Source organism: Pseudorca crassidens, chromosome 6 (assembly GCF_039906515.1).
Source record: "Pseudorca crassidens isolate mPseCra1 chromosome 6, mPseCra1.hap1, whole genome shotgun sequence".
In the NCBI taxonomy this organism is placed as follows: domain Eukaryota; kingdom Metazoa; phylum Chordata; class Mammalia; order Artiodactyla; family Delphinidae; genus Pseudorca; species Pseudorca crassidens.
In genome coordinates, this window is record NC_090301.1 from 38,802,360 (window position 1) to 38,820,675 (window position 18,316).

Genomic DNA, 18,316 nt, shown 5'->3' on the forward strand with positions numbered 1-18,316 from the left:
TCTTCTGCTGAAATTGCCAGAATACTTAGAGCCAAGTTGTAGTGACAACCTTATCTTGGGAGCTTGGCAGAATCTCTCTCTCTGCTTCCTTTAGTTGGTTTCTGTTCTGTTTTTATCCCTAATTGACCTATCCTACATATTTTTAAAAAATTGGAAGCTTCTGTAAACATTCTTGGGGGGGAAGGAATGGTCATTTGTTTCCATGTGCATTTGATCTGACATATAGTATGTGCTTGAATTACCCTGGCTCTAATGAGAGAGGAATGCAGTGGGAATACTTGTTCTCAGAATCTTTGAGATGGGAAAGTGTGCGAGGAGCAGAGCCAAACAATGGAATGGATCAAAGGTTTTAGAAGATGGTTCCTGAAAATGCCTTTATGTGCTCACTGTTTGTCAGCATATGGCAGGCTGAGCAGGAGGCCTTTTGGAAATGTCCTACTGGTGGGATTGTAGCTGTGCCCAAGTAATTCATTCTTGGCAGCCTGCTTCATTGTGAGTCCGCATTACCCTGGAGCATGAGTGACACGGAGTTGTTTGTTGTCTGTGTGGTGCTTTTCCTCACAGAAAATTTTTCTTTCCCTTGCCACGTGTCATAAATTATGATCAGCTGAAATCAACAAAAAGATATCCTTCCACTCCCAGCTGAGGCAGTCTTCAGGGGTCTTCCGGTGCTGGCTGGGATCTACCTTGCAGGTTTTTGCAATCCTAAGGACTTAGTTGGAATACTTGTTCCGTTCACCTCCAGAGTAGATGCCATAGCTGGTCAGGAGCAAACATGCTTTCGTCCTGGTCTCTAGGATGAGACCCACGGCGTCTGCTGATAAGCTGTGTGATCACATGGAGAGTTTTGAAATTAACAGAGCTGCTCAAGAGAAAGGTGCTTATTAATTTCAGAACATATTTGTCCTAGAAATAGCAATGTATAAAGCACTTTCCTGGTTAAAGAATAGATCTCTGCTGTTTTCATATGTTCCTATATAAATTAATATAAATTACCCTTCCCAATTGCAATCAATTTAAAAATTGTTGCCTTTTGTAAAGATCAGCTCACGCTCTGCTTATTTTTATAGGGGAATGGCCTTTTAGAGAATTCACAGAGGCGGGATGGCTGGCCCTGAAGACTACTGTGCTTGCTGTTTTTACTGAACATGCTCTTACATATTTGTTTACAAAGACTAACACATTTAACGAGCTTGCTTAAACATAAAAGTAAATAATCTTTTAAAACATTGTATTTATTTAAGGTTGGAGACAAGTCATTAACCTTGCTCTGAAAATGTGTTCCTCTTTGGGAAAGTGTAAATGGAAGTTTGTAGATAATGATACTGTTTGATGACTAGGCTAGCACTACCTTCTTCCGAAGACTACATCTACTAAAATTGTGTGTAAATATACACGTAGGAATTTCCAGCTGTGAGTCTGTCATCTAGGTTGGAAAAAAAACAGAAGAAATCAAGTTTGGGTGAAAATAAACATCAGTACCAATTTTGATGTGAATATCGAAAGTAGTATGATACCAACTAGTAATTTTTAAAGTTGCTCATACGTGAAGGATGAGCATTGTGGGCGGATCTGGGAGGATCCCCTACATTCAGGGATTCTTTAAGGTGTTGGTTATGCACACAGGAGCTGTTTTACTAACTGGTCAAACATTCTGGAGTGGACTGGGGGGAAGTGCTGGATTATGCACCCAGGTATACGTTATTAGCCCCAAAGTATAGCATGTCAGGGAGAAAACACGTGCTGCTTGATGAACCACGTTAATGGCTTCAGCTGCCCCTCCTAATCCCTCTCTGTGCACTACTGCTGTTTAGACTGGGAGGCACGCATTGACAGCCATGGCAGGATCTTCTACGTGGATCACGTAAACAGAACCACGACTTGGCAGCGGCCCACAGCTCCCCCTGCCCCGCAGGTGCTGCAGAGGTCCAACTCCATACAGCAGATGGAGCAGCTGAACCGGCGGTGAGGATGGGCAGTTTTGTGGTTGGGCTCATTTTTACACAGTGCAAAATGGAAAACACGGTTGCCTCTTTCATCTCTGGGGGTCCTGTCACTTCTCTTGATTCATAGACTTCATTGAATGTCTCTTGGTTAAAAATTAATAAGCGCACACATCCACAGCTTGCTTAGAAAATAGAGAGGAAATAAGTAATGAGATGACCCCTTTAGTCAACCCAAGGCACTGATTTTTAGTAGAACAGAGCATATACACTTGTCATTTGAAGCCAGATAGCTTTTTAAATATCTAGAATCTTCGTTCGTAATGCATCTTTATTCGTTACCTAAGCTTTTAAAAATCTGTCCTTCTTTTCCCAAAACTAATTGCTATGGAACAAAAGTTGTTCTTTAACAATATAGGAATTTAGTTTCCTTTGGTTAAAGGCCACAATGTTTTTTTAAATTTTTATTAATTTGTTAAGAAAATGTTCCACAGACTATGGACAGAAGAAATTAAATCCGATGGATTTACTTAACAGATGGCCCAGAAGTTCAGAGGATAGAGGTTTGGGGAGGAAATGGTCAAGGCTGGGAAGATGGTGAAAACTTCTGGGCTCTGGGGGAGCAGTTGAGCCCTGTGTTTTAGAGGCTGCTGTGTTGTAACTCTAGGCTTCTGATTTTAGATACCAGAGTATCCGCAGAACCATGACAAACGAGAGGCCTGAGGAAAACACCAATGCGATTGATGTGGCAGGGGAGGAAGCCGACTTTCACCAAGCCAGTGCAGGTAAGAGCCTTTGGTTGGTTTGTTTTGTAATCTCGCAAAAATAGAAAACAAGTAAGTAAGGATTTCCAAGAAATGAAGCTTTCTTTAAAAGGACTTTTGATCTTCATGAAGACCAGGTAATTCAACTCAAAAAGTCCAATTCACCAGACACCTCTTCTAACCCTTGACTTTTTATTAGTACTAAGAAAAGAATCACAAAACCAAACAGGATATAAATTACTTTAATCTCTGGATCTGTGGGTTAGTAGAAAAAGATGGAATCTGATTACTTACAAAATCTAAGGATGCATTAAAATGTTAATAGTGGGGACTTGCCTGTTGGCGCAGTGGTTAAGAATCCGCCAGCCAATGCAGGGGACACAGGTTCAAGCCCTGGTCCGGGAAGATCCCACATGCCACAGAGCAACTAGGCCTGTGCGCCATACCTACTGAGCCTGCACTCTAGAGCCCGCGAGCCACAACTACTGAATCCACGTGCCACAACTACTGAAGCCCGTGCATCTAGAGTCAGTGCTCCACAACAAGAGAAGCCACTGCAATGAGAAGCCTGTGCACTGCGACAAAGAGTAGCCCCCGCTCGCCACAACTAGAGAAAGCCTGCAGCAACAAAAACCCAAAGCAGCCAAAAATAAATAAATTTATTTTAAAAAATGTTAATAGTGACTAGAAATATTATTGAATTCCATTTTAATGTGATGGAGAGCAATTGGGTTTTATGCGTGATTTACAGAGAAGTAAAAAAGTGTTTGGGGGATTAAAATAATAACAAACGATATAGGTGTTGTTTTAAAATATAGACGGAAGTGAGTAGATGTTTCCAGCACGTGCAGAGACCTCCCTGAAAGCCTCTGTGGTCTGCCCCGTCTAGATTTCCGACGGGAGAACGTCCCGCCCCACTCTACCTCCAGATCCAGGCTCACGTTGCTGTTACAGTCTCCCCCCGTGAAGTTCCTCATCAGCCCAGAGTTCTTCACTGTGCTGCATTCTAACCCTGTGAGTATCAAATCCGAGAGGATGTGAGGGAAAGAGCACCAGGCCAGAGGAAATTATCCTTGTTTACGTCATAACAGTAAGAATGAAAATAGCTAAGTTTACCGAGCACCACATGTGTTCCATGCTCAGTGTTAAGCACTACCCATGGCTTAACCCATTTAGCCCAAACAAACCTACGAGTTAGATAAAACTTCTATTTTTCCAGATGAAGAAACTGAGGCACAGAGAGCTTAAATAACATGCTCAAGGTTATACAGCTACTAAGTGTGATAGGTGGGGTTAAAATCCCAGAGATGCTGACTCCAGGGTCTGTGCTCTTAATGACCACCTTGTTTTGCGTGCACAAGTATAACCAAATATCTGAGAGTTGACAACAGGCGTTGGTCAGATTGAGCTTTGAGATACTGGTACGGGCTCTCCAAAAGAAAGAATGAATATAAAATGTATACATTGCTGTAATCTGAAAAAATAAATCCATAAATAGAGGAATTTTTTAAAGATACATGAGGTTTGTATGGGAGATCAGGATTTGGGGGGGGGGCTAGTGGGAGGAGGGGTAATGGTGATGTGTTTAGGATGAAGTGGATTTAAATTTCCCTCCTTTTACTAATATGGCTATTCTTTAGAAGCCCTCCCTCTGTAATTTTGCCAGAGGCCTAAACATGTTAGCATCAGCTAAAAGAATCAACCTTTTGTTAACCAGAAGGTTATAAAAAACGTCAGCCTTTTAATCATTGTTTAAATAGAGAGAAATCATTTTGACTGTCTCCTTCACTTGTTTTCTTTCATTTCCCCCCGTCTTGACTTTTAACAAAAATTCTACCCCTTTCCTGATCTTGGTTCCTTAACCAAGAAACCCCTTGCTAGCTTCCAATCCCCACCCCATTAAGTCCTCATGACAATCAGTTTCTCCAGCTCTATTCATGTGCCCCTTTCCCACATTTATTTTGGAATTACCATCTGGAATGGGAGGTTTTAATTTTACTCAGGAAGTGTTAGCCTCCTGGAGGCACCAGGGTATATGAAGTCCATGGGGTGACAGTGGAAAATGTTACATACCTGTTCTCTGGTCCTGAGCGTGATATTTATCTCAGACATTTCTAGAAGGAAGGAGAAGTGTTTGAAAATATTATATAGTTTAAGCCAAAACTTGTGTTTTGGCGCACGCGTGCATGTGTGTCTGAAGAAAAAAATTAGAGTGTGATAGGAAAGTTGGTTAGAAAGCATTTCTTTGTGATGTAAATCTTAAATTGTCTCACAGAATAAATAACAGACACTGGCTGGTTAAAAAAGAAAGGAGTAGGAGGGCCTTTTAGGTGGAGCGTATGCATGAGCAAAGACAGAAGTGAAAAACATGTCCTATATGCATAGTGAGTTATTTTAATCATCCAATAAATATTACTTAAAACACGGTTGATGCTAGAAATTATGGTAGGTGCTGCAGACACAGTGGGCAATAAGATCAAGTTCTTTTCCTAGAATGGGCAGAGAATGAAGGCTACCTTAGAAAGATGGTTCTAGAATACCTCTCTGAAGAAATAATTTTTGAGTTGGAAGTTGAAAGATGAGAAATCATCAACCATGGGAAAAGCCAGGGGAAGCTCATTTCAAGCAGTTGAAACAGGAAGTGCAGGGGCCCCAGGGCTCAGAAGAGGGCAGAGGGGCTGCTGTGTAGTGATAGAAAAGGGGGTGGTGTGATACTACGTTGGAAAGTCAGTGAGATCCAGATCATAGGTCTGCCTATGGGACATGGCAGGGGATTTAGATTCTATTCTGAGCAGCGGGAAGCCATCATGCACTTAGAGTGTGACATGCTTGGATTTGGAGAGCGTAGAAAGGCAAGGGTGGAAGCAGGGTGATGAGAACGGAGGATCTTCACGGTCCAAGGGAAAGGCAGCGATGGCTGGAATACTGGTGTTGGCGTGGAGATGGAGAGAAGTGCACGGGCTCAAGGGCTGTTTTGAAGGTAGAGTCGACATGACTTGGTGAAAAACTGGCTGTTAGGGATGGGAAAAAGAACAAACGAGAAACACCTGTAGGGCTTTGGTCTGACACAGGAGTTCATCTTGCTGGGTCAGCTAAGGCGCAAGTAAACAGCTCGAAACTGGACTAGGTGTGGAGGCATCGAGAAGGAGCTTCGTGTTTCTGCAAGGTGCTGAGGGTAACAGGGCGAGCAAGGCGGGCCCTGTCCCGCAAGTCTCTGAGGGCTGAGGGAGCGGCTTCCTGGAGGTTTTAATTAGGGGAAGATTGTCTTAGCTGCACCTGGAGCGCTTTAGAATGGGGGCCGGGGGAGACCCTGGCCACAGACATCCAGCTGTATATAACCCATTCGTCGTGGCTGGAGCTGATAAGAGCCTAGACTAGGAGGTGAGGAAATAACGAGGAAGGATCCAGCATGAGAGAATCACAGGCAGAGAGCTGGCAGGCTTTGGTGGGTAAATAGAACAGAAACTGAAGAAGAGGACTCTTGAGAGGCTTGTTAAGGGAATGTAAGAACATTTTGAATTTAACCGGACAGATTATATGCCTTAGGAAAAATAGACTGTTGGGAAAAGTAGCAGTCAGCATAGTCCAGTCACCAGGAGCTGTTGGCGAGGCTATTAGTATGCACGTATTTATTGATCAGTTAGCATACTGATCATTATCTCATGGTTTATGGGTTTATCTTGGAAGAGAGAGGACTTGGGAGAAGGCTGTTCTCAGATTTCATGCAAGAGGCATTCAGTGTAGCAACAGTTGTTTATTCCCTACTGTATGCCAGGCACTAAGTCCTAGAGATACAAAATTGACAGCAACTGTGGGCTCTGGAGCCCCAGACTTGAAAACACATTCCAATGCAGTGAGCAGAGTTGTAAGTGCGGTGATGGAAGGTTGTAGAAGATATCCTGCTGGGGTGTGTGATTAACTCTGGGGAGAAGGCATATGGGAGGAGCCATGGCTGGGTTGGCGTTTGGGATAGGTTTTAAAGACTGAGTAGGTTTCAAAGACTGATAGGTTTTAAAGATTGAATAGGAACTTGCCCTAGATGGGCCAGAGCTCTCTAGGTAGAAGGAGCAGCATTTACAAAACAGGAGATCCATGAAGTTGCAGGGCTGTCTTAGTAATTACTATAGAAGTACTGAAACCGAATTACTAGTACAGCAGTTTGGTGTTGCTGGTGTGCGGAGACCATGGGACACTAGTGAAAGTCAGATCTGAGCCTGGAAAGGTAAGCAGAAGCCAGATTACAGGAACCTAAACTCGTGTATGTGACAATTCTAGGAGATCGTAGACTTTCATACAAGGAAAAATGGGATAACATTCAGAGTTGTCAGTCTAAAACAGAAAGTGTCATGCTGTGGTGGGAAAAGCTTTGGACTTGAGGTCAGGTAACATGAGTTTTCCTTTGTTCATTTGTTCATGCATTCATTCAACCAATAATTATTAAATGCCTATGATTTGCCTAGTACATTCGAGACTCTCAGGATACAGTGGAATAAAGATCAACTAGTGAACAAGAAAAGATAATGCAGACAGTAAAATGTGTCGTGAGGCAACTGAAACAGTACAGGTGACTGGGCTAGGGTGACTTGGGGCCAAGGTACTGCAGATGCTGGTTTAGGTCAGGTGGATGGCAAGGCCTCTCCAAGGAGTCATATTCAAGCTGTTGTACAATGTCAAGAAGCCAGAAAGGCAAAGGTCTTGGAGAAGAACTTTGCTTGCCAAGGAAGAGCAAAGGCTTGAGGACAGGAATGAGTTTGATGTGGTACATAGTACGGTCAGAGAGGTGAGCAGGGCTTCAAAATGTAGGGCTTGTGTGATCTGGCAAGGAGTTTGGGCTTCATTCTAAATGGGCTTTATTCTAAAAGGGGTTCCTGTGGGGGTGTAGTTTTGATGTTTTTAAAGTTTCTTCTACCTACTGTGTTGAGACTGGGTTTTAAAAGGCAAGATTGGCATCAGGGAAACGAGTGAAAAGGCGCTGTGGTGAGACATGGAAGGGACTTGGACTAGTGCAGCAGCAGTGGAGATGGTGACAGGTGGATGAATATGGCACATATCTTGGAGGGAGAGCTGACATTCTTCACACTCTTTTGTCAGTGAGGCTAGCACCTTCTTTGTTTTGCTAGATAATAGTGTTTGAATATTGGACTTATTTTTCTTCATTGTGTGTGTGTGCACGTGCATGCGCTATTTGCAATGTAATGGCACAATTTGAACTTTAATCTGTATTATTAGCATTTTATTTTCTTTACCAATTTCTTAAGTCTAGAACTTATTATTTAGAAAAGGTCAGTAGGCTTTTTCTGGAAGGGGCCAGAGTGTAAATATTTTCAGCGTTTGGGCCAAGGACAACATGTAAATGAATGGATGTGGTTGTATTCCAATAAAACTTGGTTAGCAAACACAGCCAGTCAGCCCATGAGTCTATAGTTTACTCACTCTTAGTCTAGACAGCCCATAAAACAATATCAAGGCCTGATTTGCATTTACCGATTTCTTCAGTGTTGATATTCCCACTGTGGCCAATTTCAAGCTACCATCTTTTTACGGTGTGCGATTTGTGATTTCTTTTTGTTGAAGTATAGTTGGTTTACAACATTACATTAGATTCAGGGGTACAGCATAGTGATTCAATATTTTTATAGATTATACTCCATTTCAAGTTAGTACAAAATAATGGCTATTTCCCTGTGCTGTGTAATATATCCTTGTTGGTTATCTATTTTATACATAGTGGTTTGTATCTCTTAATATCCTATTCCTATCTTGCCCCTCCCCCTCCCTTCTCCCCACTGGTAACCACTAGTTTGTTTTCTATATCTGTGAGTCCGTTTCTGTTTTGTTATATATATTTGGGTTTTTTTTTTTTTTTTTTTTGCGGTACGCGGGCCTCTCACTGCCGCAGCCCCTCCTGCTGCGGAGCACAGGCTCCAGACGCGCAGGCCCAGCGGCCATGGCCCACGGTCCCAGCCGCTCTGCGGCACGTGGACCTGGGCACGAACCTGTGCCCCCCCGCATAGGCAGGTGGACTCCCAACCACTGTGCCACCAGGGAAGCCCTGTTTTATTTTTTGATTTCACATATAAGTGATAACATCCAGTATTTGCCTTTCTTTGTCTGACTTATTTCAGTAAGCATAATACTCCCTAGTTCCATACACATTGTTGCAAATGGCAGAATTTCATTATTTATTATGGCTGAGTAATATTCCATTGTGTCTTCTTTAACTATTCATCTGTTGATGGACACTTGGGTTGCTTCCATATCTTGACTATTGTAAACAATGCTGCTATGAACATTGGGGTGCATGTATCTTTTCGAAGTAATGTTTTTGGTTTTTTTCGGGTATATACCCAGGAGTGGAATTGCTGGATCAAATGATAGTTCTATTTTTAGTTTTTTGAGGAACCAGCATACTGTTTTCCATAGTGGGTGCACCAATTTACATTCCCACCAACAGAGTACAACAGTTCCCTTCTCTCCACATCCTCACCAGCATTTGTTATTTGTAGACTTTTTGATGATAGCCACTCTGACAGGTGTGAGGTAATAATCTCATTGTGCTTTTGACTTGCATTTCTCTGATGATTAGTGATGTTGAGCATCCTTTCTTGTGCCTGTTAGCTATCTGTATGTATTCTTTGGAAAAATGTTTTTGAGTCTTCTTCCCAATTTTTAATTGGGTTGTTCGTTTTTTTGATATTGAGTTATATAAGCTGTTTATATATTTTGGATATTAATCCCTTGTTAGTCATATTATTTGTAAATATTTTGTCCCATTTAGTAGGTTGTCTTTTGTTTTGTTGATGGTTTCCTTTGCTGTGCAAAAGTTTTTAAGCTTAATTAGGTCCCATTTGTTTATTTTTGCTTTTATTTCTTTTGCCTTAGGAGACAGATCCAAAAAATATATATTACCGTGATTTATGTGAAAGAGTGTTTTGCCTGTGTTCTCTTCTAGGAGTTTTATGGTTTCAAGTCTTACATTTAAGTCTTTAATCCATTTTGAGTTTATTTTTGTATGTGGTATGAGGAAATGTTCTAATCTCATTCTTTTACATGTAGCTGTCAAGTTTTCCCAGCACCACTTATTAAAGAGACTGTCTTTTCTCCATTGCATATTCTTGCCTCCTTTGTCATAGATTAATTGACCCAAGGTGTGTGGGTTTATTTCTGGGCTCTCTATTCTGTTCCATTGCTGTGTGTCTGTTTTTGTGCCAGTACCAGTCTGTTTTGATTACTGTAGCTTTGTGTATAGTCTGAAGTCAGGGAGCATGATACCTCCAGCTTTGTTCTTTTTTCTCAAGATTGCTTTGGCAATTCGTGGTCTTTTGTGGTTCCATATAAATTTTAGGGTTTTTTGTTCTAGTTCTATGAAAAATGTCATGGGTATTTCATAGGGATTGCATTAAATCTGTAGACTGCTTTGGGTAGCGTGGACATTTTAACAATATTAATTCTTCCAATCCAAGGATGCAGAAGATCTTTCCATTTCTATGTATTTTCAGTTTCCTTCATCAGTCTTTCATAGTTTTCAGAGTATAAGTCTTTCACCTTCTTGGTTAAGTTTATTCTTAGGTATTTTATTCTTTTTCATGTGATTTTAAACAGATTTTTTTTTTGCTTTCTTTTTCTGTTAGTTCATTATTAGTGTATAGAAAAGCAACAGATTTCTGTATTTTAATCTTGTATCATACAACTTTGCTGAATTCATTTATTCTAATGGTTTTTTGGTGTACACCTAATCATATTTATTGAAAAGAACAAAATTAAGTAGATATATAGGTGTCATAACTCTAAAGGAAAACTTGAGGAATAAAATATTGGGATTTTTTTTTTCTGTTTTTGCGTGGTTGTTGCTTTAAGATGTATTCTACTGCCCTCTTCTGGTTGTGATCATATTGCTTCCAAAATTGTCTTGATAAACCATTTCTCCTGATAATTCAAGATTTAATTATTAGTGTCATGTCTTTTATAGTTGGTATGACTGTGTTTGTCTAATAATTGTCATACATAAATACATTTCATTATAGGCAACTGAATAATGTTTCCAACATACATGCCAAATAATTATTACTTCGGCTTTTAATAAACTCTCTAGAAATACATTAATTCCATCTTATACACTCCTTACTACTTAATGAAGAAAAAATATTGCTCCAAAATACTTAAATATATTCTTATAAGACAGAAATTCCCGCTATTGCAAGGTAGATGAGTTGATAGTTTAGTTTTGTCAATAAGTTCAGTTTTCCCTCCATTTTACTCTTTAGCTAGATGAGAAAAATGTAAAATCCCTTATGATTAAAAATATTGTGAAACACCTGCTTAAGACAAGACTGTTTCCATATCGCAGCATATATCTTATGGAAACAATGTTACTTGATGTTGTTCATGATAAATTTTGTTTAGTGAATAATATATACAGATGCTTATATCTGCTCCCTTGTGAGCCTTTGTATACATTTGCTATGGAGGCAGTGATGATATTTTCCAAGCATGAAATCAGAATACCTGTTCTTGATTAAGGATTTCTGGAATATGAAAGATAGATTTTCTTTAGCAGTAATGTGTCAATACTTACCTGTGTTACTGAAAAGAACAGATTTATAGTAAATCAAGACTGGGCCAGGTAATCCTGGGCATATGATCACCATAACACTTAAAAAAAAACTGCCAAAAAAAGAAAAGAGGTTTGATTATTACTTGCATTGATTGCAATTAATTGATTGATAAGTTGGTTGATTGATAAGAGCTGAGTGTTCACATACAATTTTCTTATTCTGTTGCCGAATGGCAATAACGTTCCCTCGGCTTATGTCAGTATTTTTCACTCATCTCAATATTTTTCACTTCTAACACCTCAAGCACTTAACCAAACAAAACATGTCAAGCTCTAAGGAGTGTTATTTTAACAAAATTCCACAAAGAAATTCAGTTCATAATCAGTTGATCATTCATCCAACCATGGAGTGTTTATTTCTTTACTAGGGAGATAAGACAAGAAACAACAGGATTGGGAAAGGGAGTTTTGGATTAGAGAAGGGATGATCAAAATGGACATTTTAAATCACATCAAAGGACAAGAAAACTTTACACCCTTCAGGGTTCATTTAAAGGGGCTCTGTCTACTGTTAACAGTTGCCAACTTGCCTTACTGCTTGTGAGTCCACATGCAGCAGCTTCCCAGGTGAGATCGTTCTGTGCATTATAATGAGACTGCTATGAAATAGGTCCATTTGCCCTTTCCTAATCTACTTTTGTTTCAGGTAGAAGGTCAGATCCCTTTACTGCCTATTTTCCCTATAAGACCAAAACAAAACAACAACTCAAACACAGAAAAGGATCCCTTTCCAGTTAGACCCACTGAACCCCAGAGGGCGAATAAAGATGCCTGAAGACGAAGCTCTTTCAACCTAATCCCACCTGTTTAGTATTTCTCAACTCTTTGGACTGTTCTCATTCTTAGCTCTGCTAGTTCTATCAATGTGTTTCAGTATTTTCACTGCTACTGTGGCCTCTGTTTCCCAAGCTCTACTTTCTGCCTCCAGTGAACCCCTTCCTCCCACCTCCCCCTATAATTTTCCTTCTCTATCCCTTTGAGTGATCAGGCTGTGCTCATCTCTGTATCCTCAGGGTTTAGCACAGGGCTTAGCACATAATTAGTGAGAGGTTATGAGACGCTTCTTCCCTTAACAGAAAGTGGGATGCTCCCCCAAGATCTTCAACAACTGAAAGTAGAAAACAGTTTTAGTACTATAATTCGTCTGTTAGAATGTAGTTATGATAGGTATAATCCCTTATATATTCTTGTACTTACTTCCACTCTATATTTTTACAGTGATTTTTACCTCTTCAAAGCACTTGTACATCCTTTGTTCCACTGGATTTCAATCCCACATGCCTATGAAGAAATCAGGGCAGTTGCTATTATCCTGTCTTATAGTTGAGCAAATTGAGGCAGAGAGTAAATTACTTTCTTTGTCTCTGTCCATGAGCTGTGACTAGAATCCTCACCATAGTTCTGTATGAACTGGAGTATAAATATCTTTCCTGAACAAAATTACTCAGAAAGGATATTTATATTTCCGATCATACATATGTATCTACATATATAAAATATATATTTTAAAACAATACTATACATATTGAATAAACATATAAAATATATATTTAAAAATAGAATAAACAGATGTATATATAAGCATAGACTTGTATAAATGTTATACATACATATAAACATGGATAAATAAACATATACATGTAAATAAGTATGTATGTAGTTTCTTATAGACATGTAGCAGTCTAGAGGGATGTTCCTATTTGCCTTATGTGTTTTAAATAGACCCTAGTAGTCATGTGCGTATTATTCAGACTTGAAAAAGCTGTGGTTCTAAAGGTTGTTTGCTGGTTAGTGATGAGAGAAATCTTCCTTACACTTAATTTACTTTGGTAGATGCTTTTTGCAAAGAGCAGTTGAACTTGGCACTGTATTACACGTCTCATTAAGTGGAGAAGAGGAAGATGAAAGGACATAATTAATTATAAGACCAGCCTTAAGACTCCTGTGCTTAAAGAGCTGTCCAACCCCAGGGAGTTGCTTCGTGCCTGAGGCTGGAGTGGGTTCCTTCACCTAATCACCACTGCTTGCCCTAATGAAGTTCTGCTGCTTTTCTTTAGCAGAGTGAGGAGCATTTCTGGTGCTCTAAATAAAGAATCAGGATGTGGCCTCTTATTTTAATGGGCGGAAGGAGAAGGAAGGGTGACAGGACATACACCTGTTTAGAAGACAGCTAATGAAATGATTTATCTGACAGAATTATCCCGCAATAATTTGTCCCCAAGGAGACTTATTAGGGAGTATGACTTGAACGTTCGTTACCATCGTCATCACAGAAGCTAGTGTGGTCTCTGGCCTCTATGCTTGTAATGGCTTCTGTGAAAATATATCAGCACCATGGAGCCAAATGCAGAAAACAGATGCCTTGCTGATTGGACGTAAGACTCCAAGGAAGGGTCAGCCACAGGCTAAACTGTGAGTTAGCTAACGTTTGTCTCTGACACCCTCCAACTTCTTTTATTAGTCTCCTTCTCTGCTTTCATGGTATCATTTTCTTCTTCTCTCGTGCTCTCTAATTGCCCAGAGCCCCTGCATGGGCCTGCCTGCTTTGGTAGTGCTCTGTGCTCTGAACCTCATAATTTCTCACAGCCATCAAACCTCCTCTCATTTAGACTGTCAGGTTGAAATGTGACCTCAAAATATTTTCTACTCAGGTGTACTAAGGAACTAGTACACTAATATTTGAGGACTGTTTAATGTGGCTGGCCTTCCCTCCCTTCCTCCCTCCCTCCCTCCCTCCCTCCCTTCCTTCCTCCCTTCCTTCCATTTTGATAGAGGAAAAATATTCTAATGCAAAGCAAAAAGTATATAATGACAGGGAATCAATCAGAATAACGGTAGAAAAGTTACTTTATGTAGTTTAGGTTATACATCAATAACGGTGACCAAAAAATCTCAGTGGCTTAAGCCAGCAAAGGTTTGTTTCTCATTCCAAATTGGGCTGTCAGGGTTCTCTGATCCCTGTAGTCCTTCAGAGACCCAGGAACCCAGACTGGGAAACAGCCACCATTTCAAACATGGCCGGTTGCTGTGCTCACTGTACCAAAGAAAAGAAAGCTCTAGAGGGACTCCCATCGGCAATAAATGCTTTGACCTGGACATGACACATCCTGAGGGACCCTGGAAAGACAGGAGCATTGTTGACTGTCCTCATACTCATTTATCTTTTATCCTCAATAACCAGCACAGTAAATGTTTATTAAAGTGAAATGATTTCCAGGGATTCTGGTTTCTTTTGGGTTTGCCTTGGTCTGTCTAAAAGGAAATAAATAACAGAACCCATGAAGTAAAGCCTGAAGGCCTCCAGACTTAGTCTGGTGTCCCTGGGACACTAAAGATAAGAGGAATCCAAAGCCCTTTGAATCTACGTGAGAAGAATAGCATTCCAAGAGAGATCATTCACGGTTGGTCAATTTCATGAATATCACGTTTCTTCTGATGACTTAAGGAAATAGCTCTATACAGTTATTCCTTTTCTACTGCTTGGCACATGGTATTGTGCATTGAATATTTGTTGCCTGACTCATACGCAGACAGCCCATGGTCCTTTTTTGGCCTCTTTAAGTATCATGAGATACTTTTACAAAACAATCACTTTTTTGTATGTGCTGGTATAATGGAGTTTTATTAAATGTGTATTTCAATCATGTAAATTTAGCCATATATATGTGTATTTGTCTGTGTGTGTGTGTGTGTGTGTGTGTGTGTGTGTGTGTGTGTGTGTACACACACAGGAAAAAGAGAGAGAAAGAAAAAAAAAATACTGAGTTATACAGTCCAGGTAGTTCTGCCTGCCATTCCATTTACTGAGATTATGCCTCCAAGCAGGAGTGAGATGAAAAACTCCAGTCTACTCTGGTCTCAGTTAAATATGACTCTCAGTGAGAACAACTCAGCCCATTGCATGTACTTCTAATATTCAAATATACGGCCAAGCAGTTTTTCATACAACTTGGCTCCTAAATGTACGCCAGCTGCTTCATTGGCACTCACCCATAGAGCCGATGATCTGTTCCTGTGCCGGAGGAAACAATGGCTGTATTGGGGCTCACTGTGAGGTGGCATGTTTGCCTCCAGCATGGTGTGATTTCGACTGTGTGGGTTTTGCCTAAAACCAACTTTAGGATCTTACATCACCTATAGAATGAGACTCGACAGCATTCTCGTTCCTTAGAAAACTAGAATCATTAGTGAAGACTCCCTGATTTTCTGTAGTCTGTTTTATTTTGATCAAAATTATTTTGCTTTATCTGCTGTTTCCATGTGTGGGTCTCGAGTTACATTGAAGCCTGTACACTATTCCAAAGATTAAATATGCCCATGGGAGTATATATGTTACTTTTGCATGTCCCAAAGCAGATTAACATTGTTTTTCCATCCTCTCCAGAGTGCCTACCGCATGTTTACAAACAACACGTGTTTGAAGCACATGATCACCAAAGTCCGGCGGGACACCCACCACTTTGAACGCTACCAGCATAACCGGGACCTTGTGGGATTCCTCAACATGTTTGCAAACAAACAACTGGAGCTGCCGAGGGGCTGGGAAATGAAACATGATCATCAGGGCAAGGTAACTTGCGGGAGTTGCCATGGGGAAGCCTCCGTGTGACTGTGGGCTGCTTGTGGCTTTGGCACTGGGCCCTACCTTTCAAGTGAGGGCTAAAAGCCCTGCGTGACCTGGTTCAAGGGAAACCTGGACAAGCAGGTTGTTTGATACCATAAACCATTGCTACACTCTTCTGAAGTAGTGTATGCGGTGGATGGCTGTGAGGGCACTTGTTGGGCAAAACACTCACTTCCCCTGGATTTTCTTTGAATTGTAATCTCTCACCATTTTCTACTGATTAGAGAAGAGGTTTCTTAGGCAACAACACTTCCTTCTTCTAGCTATACAGCTTGTGCTGTGAGTAGTTGAATACAAGTTGCGGCATTGTTTGGAGAAAGTGGCTAGGAGGTTGCTAAGCAACAGCACAAGGTGTGTCTGTGACACCGTCAGGGTTTGGGCCTCAGTCTTGTTGATTCAGGACCCTGGTTTTGTTAGCACAATAAAACAAGATTCACAGATTGATGAATTTATGATGAGAAATACGTAACTCTCACACAGGCCGGGTAACCACATCCGTACTTCCTTCTTCGACGGATGAACCAGAAAGCTGGCTTGTAATCAGGAGGTTGTTATATAAGTAAGAAATCAGAATGAGAAAGTTAGTAATTCTTATAAGGTGTTTCTCAGCTAAGATTTTATTTATTAACTCTCGTTCAGCACCTACTGTGAGCCATGAACTGTTTAAGCCCTTTATATGTTTAAGCTCTTCTCAACAACTCTGTAAGGCAGTACTGTTATTATTATTGCTATTTACATATAAAGGATCCCAGGTCCAGAATGGTTCAGTGACTTGCCCAGTGTCATAGAGGTGAGCAGTGTCTGAGCTGGGCTGTAATCCAGGCAGTCTGTTTCCAGGGTCCATGCTCTTAACCACCACAGCATGCTCTCCAAGTATTGAGTAACCAACCTCAATTTCCCTATCTATAAAAAGGCTTGAAATATGTGACTTGTAGGGTGGGGAGGATTAAATTGACAAGATATTTACAATAACTATGCTTGACTTTTTCATTCAACAAATATTTATTGAGTACCTGTGCAAAACAGCTAAGCCAACTACTCCATGGAACTGCCATTCTGATGGAAAGAGATGGGCAGTGGACAGATAGGTAAATACAGAGCATGCCAAGAGCTGATTAAAGCTATGATTTAAAAGAAAGCAGGAGATGAGGTCTAGAGAAAGGCAGGATTGGAGGGTTATTTTATAGAGGGTGGCTGGGGAAGGCCTCACAGATAAGGCTCTACATGCACACAGACTTGAACGAAGTGAGAAGTAAACCATATCAGGGAAGAGCATTCAAGGTGAATGGAATGTGGAAAGTACTCAATAAATGCCGTTCTCCCCCAAAGTACCCTCTGGCAATAATACCACAGTAGCATCTTACTCATCCTGAACTCAGCTTCCAGCAGTCTTATCTAAGAACTTATAAGCAGTCAAATTAGATATTACAAAGTACATGTATGTATTTTGCATGGGAGGAGCCCTCAGACTTTCATTGAAACTATTGACTTGATTTCTGTAAATTTTTTTTAGTAAACCTCTAATTCCCAGCCTAGAGGAGATTAGAAGTGGCAAGCATGAAGTAGAATAGATGAAAGAGAATGGATTTGTGATTAGGTCCCTGGACCACAGATAGAATGGCGTTGTATCAGAGTCAGGTGGGCATGGCAGGGAAGTCTTTCCAGGACACTAGGAGCTGCACGCAGGGACCCTTGGCACTTCCTGTGCTCTCTCCTTCCAGAGGAGGATGTCACTTTGCTGGTGCTGATTCTGGGTCAACAGCCTGAGAGCCCAGTGTTTGTAAACATTCTAACTAAATGGAAGGGCACAGGTGGTCCAAGAAAGGACTTTGGAAAATATAGATGGTATTATACCTGCATATAAAAGAGCATTAGCAGACGAAGAATTCAGCTCTGTCCTCAACTCTGACAATATTTTTCCTGGTGTCATGAGGAGCTATACTCATTAGAGAACCATAGCTCCAGGGAAACCCAAGTTGAGATAATGCTGCATGTATTTCTGCTCTTTATAGAGACGTAACTTGTTACGTCATTTTGTATCCTTAGCTAAAGGGAATCGGGAACTTATCATGCAGACATGGAAGGGGAGGTTCCTTTCTTGCCAGTCACAACTTGTCAGACATGCTTCAGGAGAGAGCTTCTTATAAATAACACCTGAACCTCGAGAAAAGTTTAAGTTAAACTTAGGATACTATTTGAGTTACAATGTATTCTTAAGAACAAATTCTGTCTCATAGCTTTTATAAAGTTTCGATAGTTAAACAGAGGTAAACATTATCTCGGCTGTGTGGGTAACATAACCATCCATCTTATTCCCTGAGGGTTTGGATTCATTTGGGGTTTCAGCCTGAAGTTGTAAGCATTGTAAAGA

General features: G+C 40.6%; 1 protein-coding gene across 3 annotated transcripts in view; it reads left to right on the forward strand.

Moving 5' to 3' along the window:
• The window catches only part of HECW2 (HECT, C2 and WW domain containing E3 ubiquitin protein ligase 2), a 414,063-nt gene that overhangs the window by 291,577 nt on the left and 104,170 nt on the right, over positions 1 to 18,316 (forward strand). For all 3 annotated transcript variants that reach the window (XM_067741145.1, XM_067741144.1, XM_067741146.1), the window contains 4 exons: positions 1,815 to 1,965; positions 2,625 to 2,728; positions 3,597 to 3,721; positions 15,706 to 15,891. In XM_067741145.1, coding sequence (XP_067597246.1) covers positions 1,815 to 1,965; positions 2,625 to 2,728; positions 3,597 to 3,721; positions 15,706 to 15,891 — 566 coding nt within the window. The remainder of the gene's footprint in view (positions 1 to 1,814; positions 1,966 to 2,624; positions 2,729 to 3,596; positions 3,722 to 15,705; positions 15,892 to 18,316) is intronic.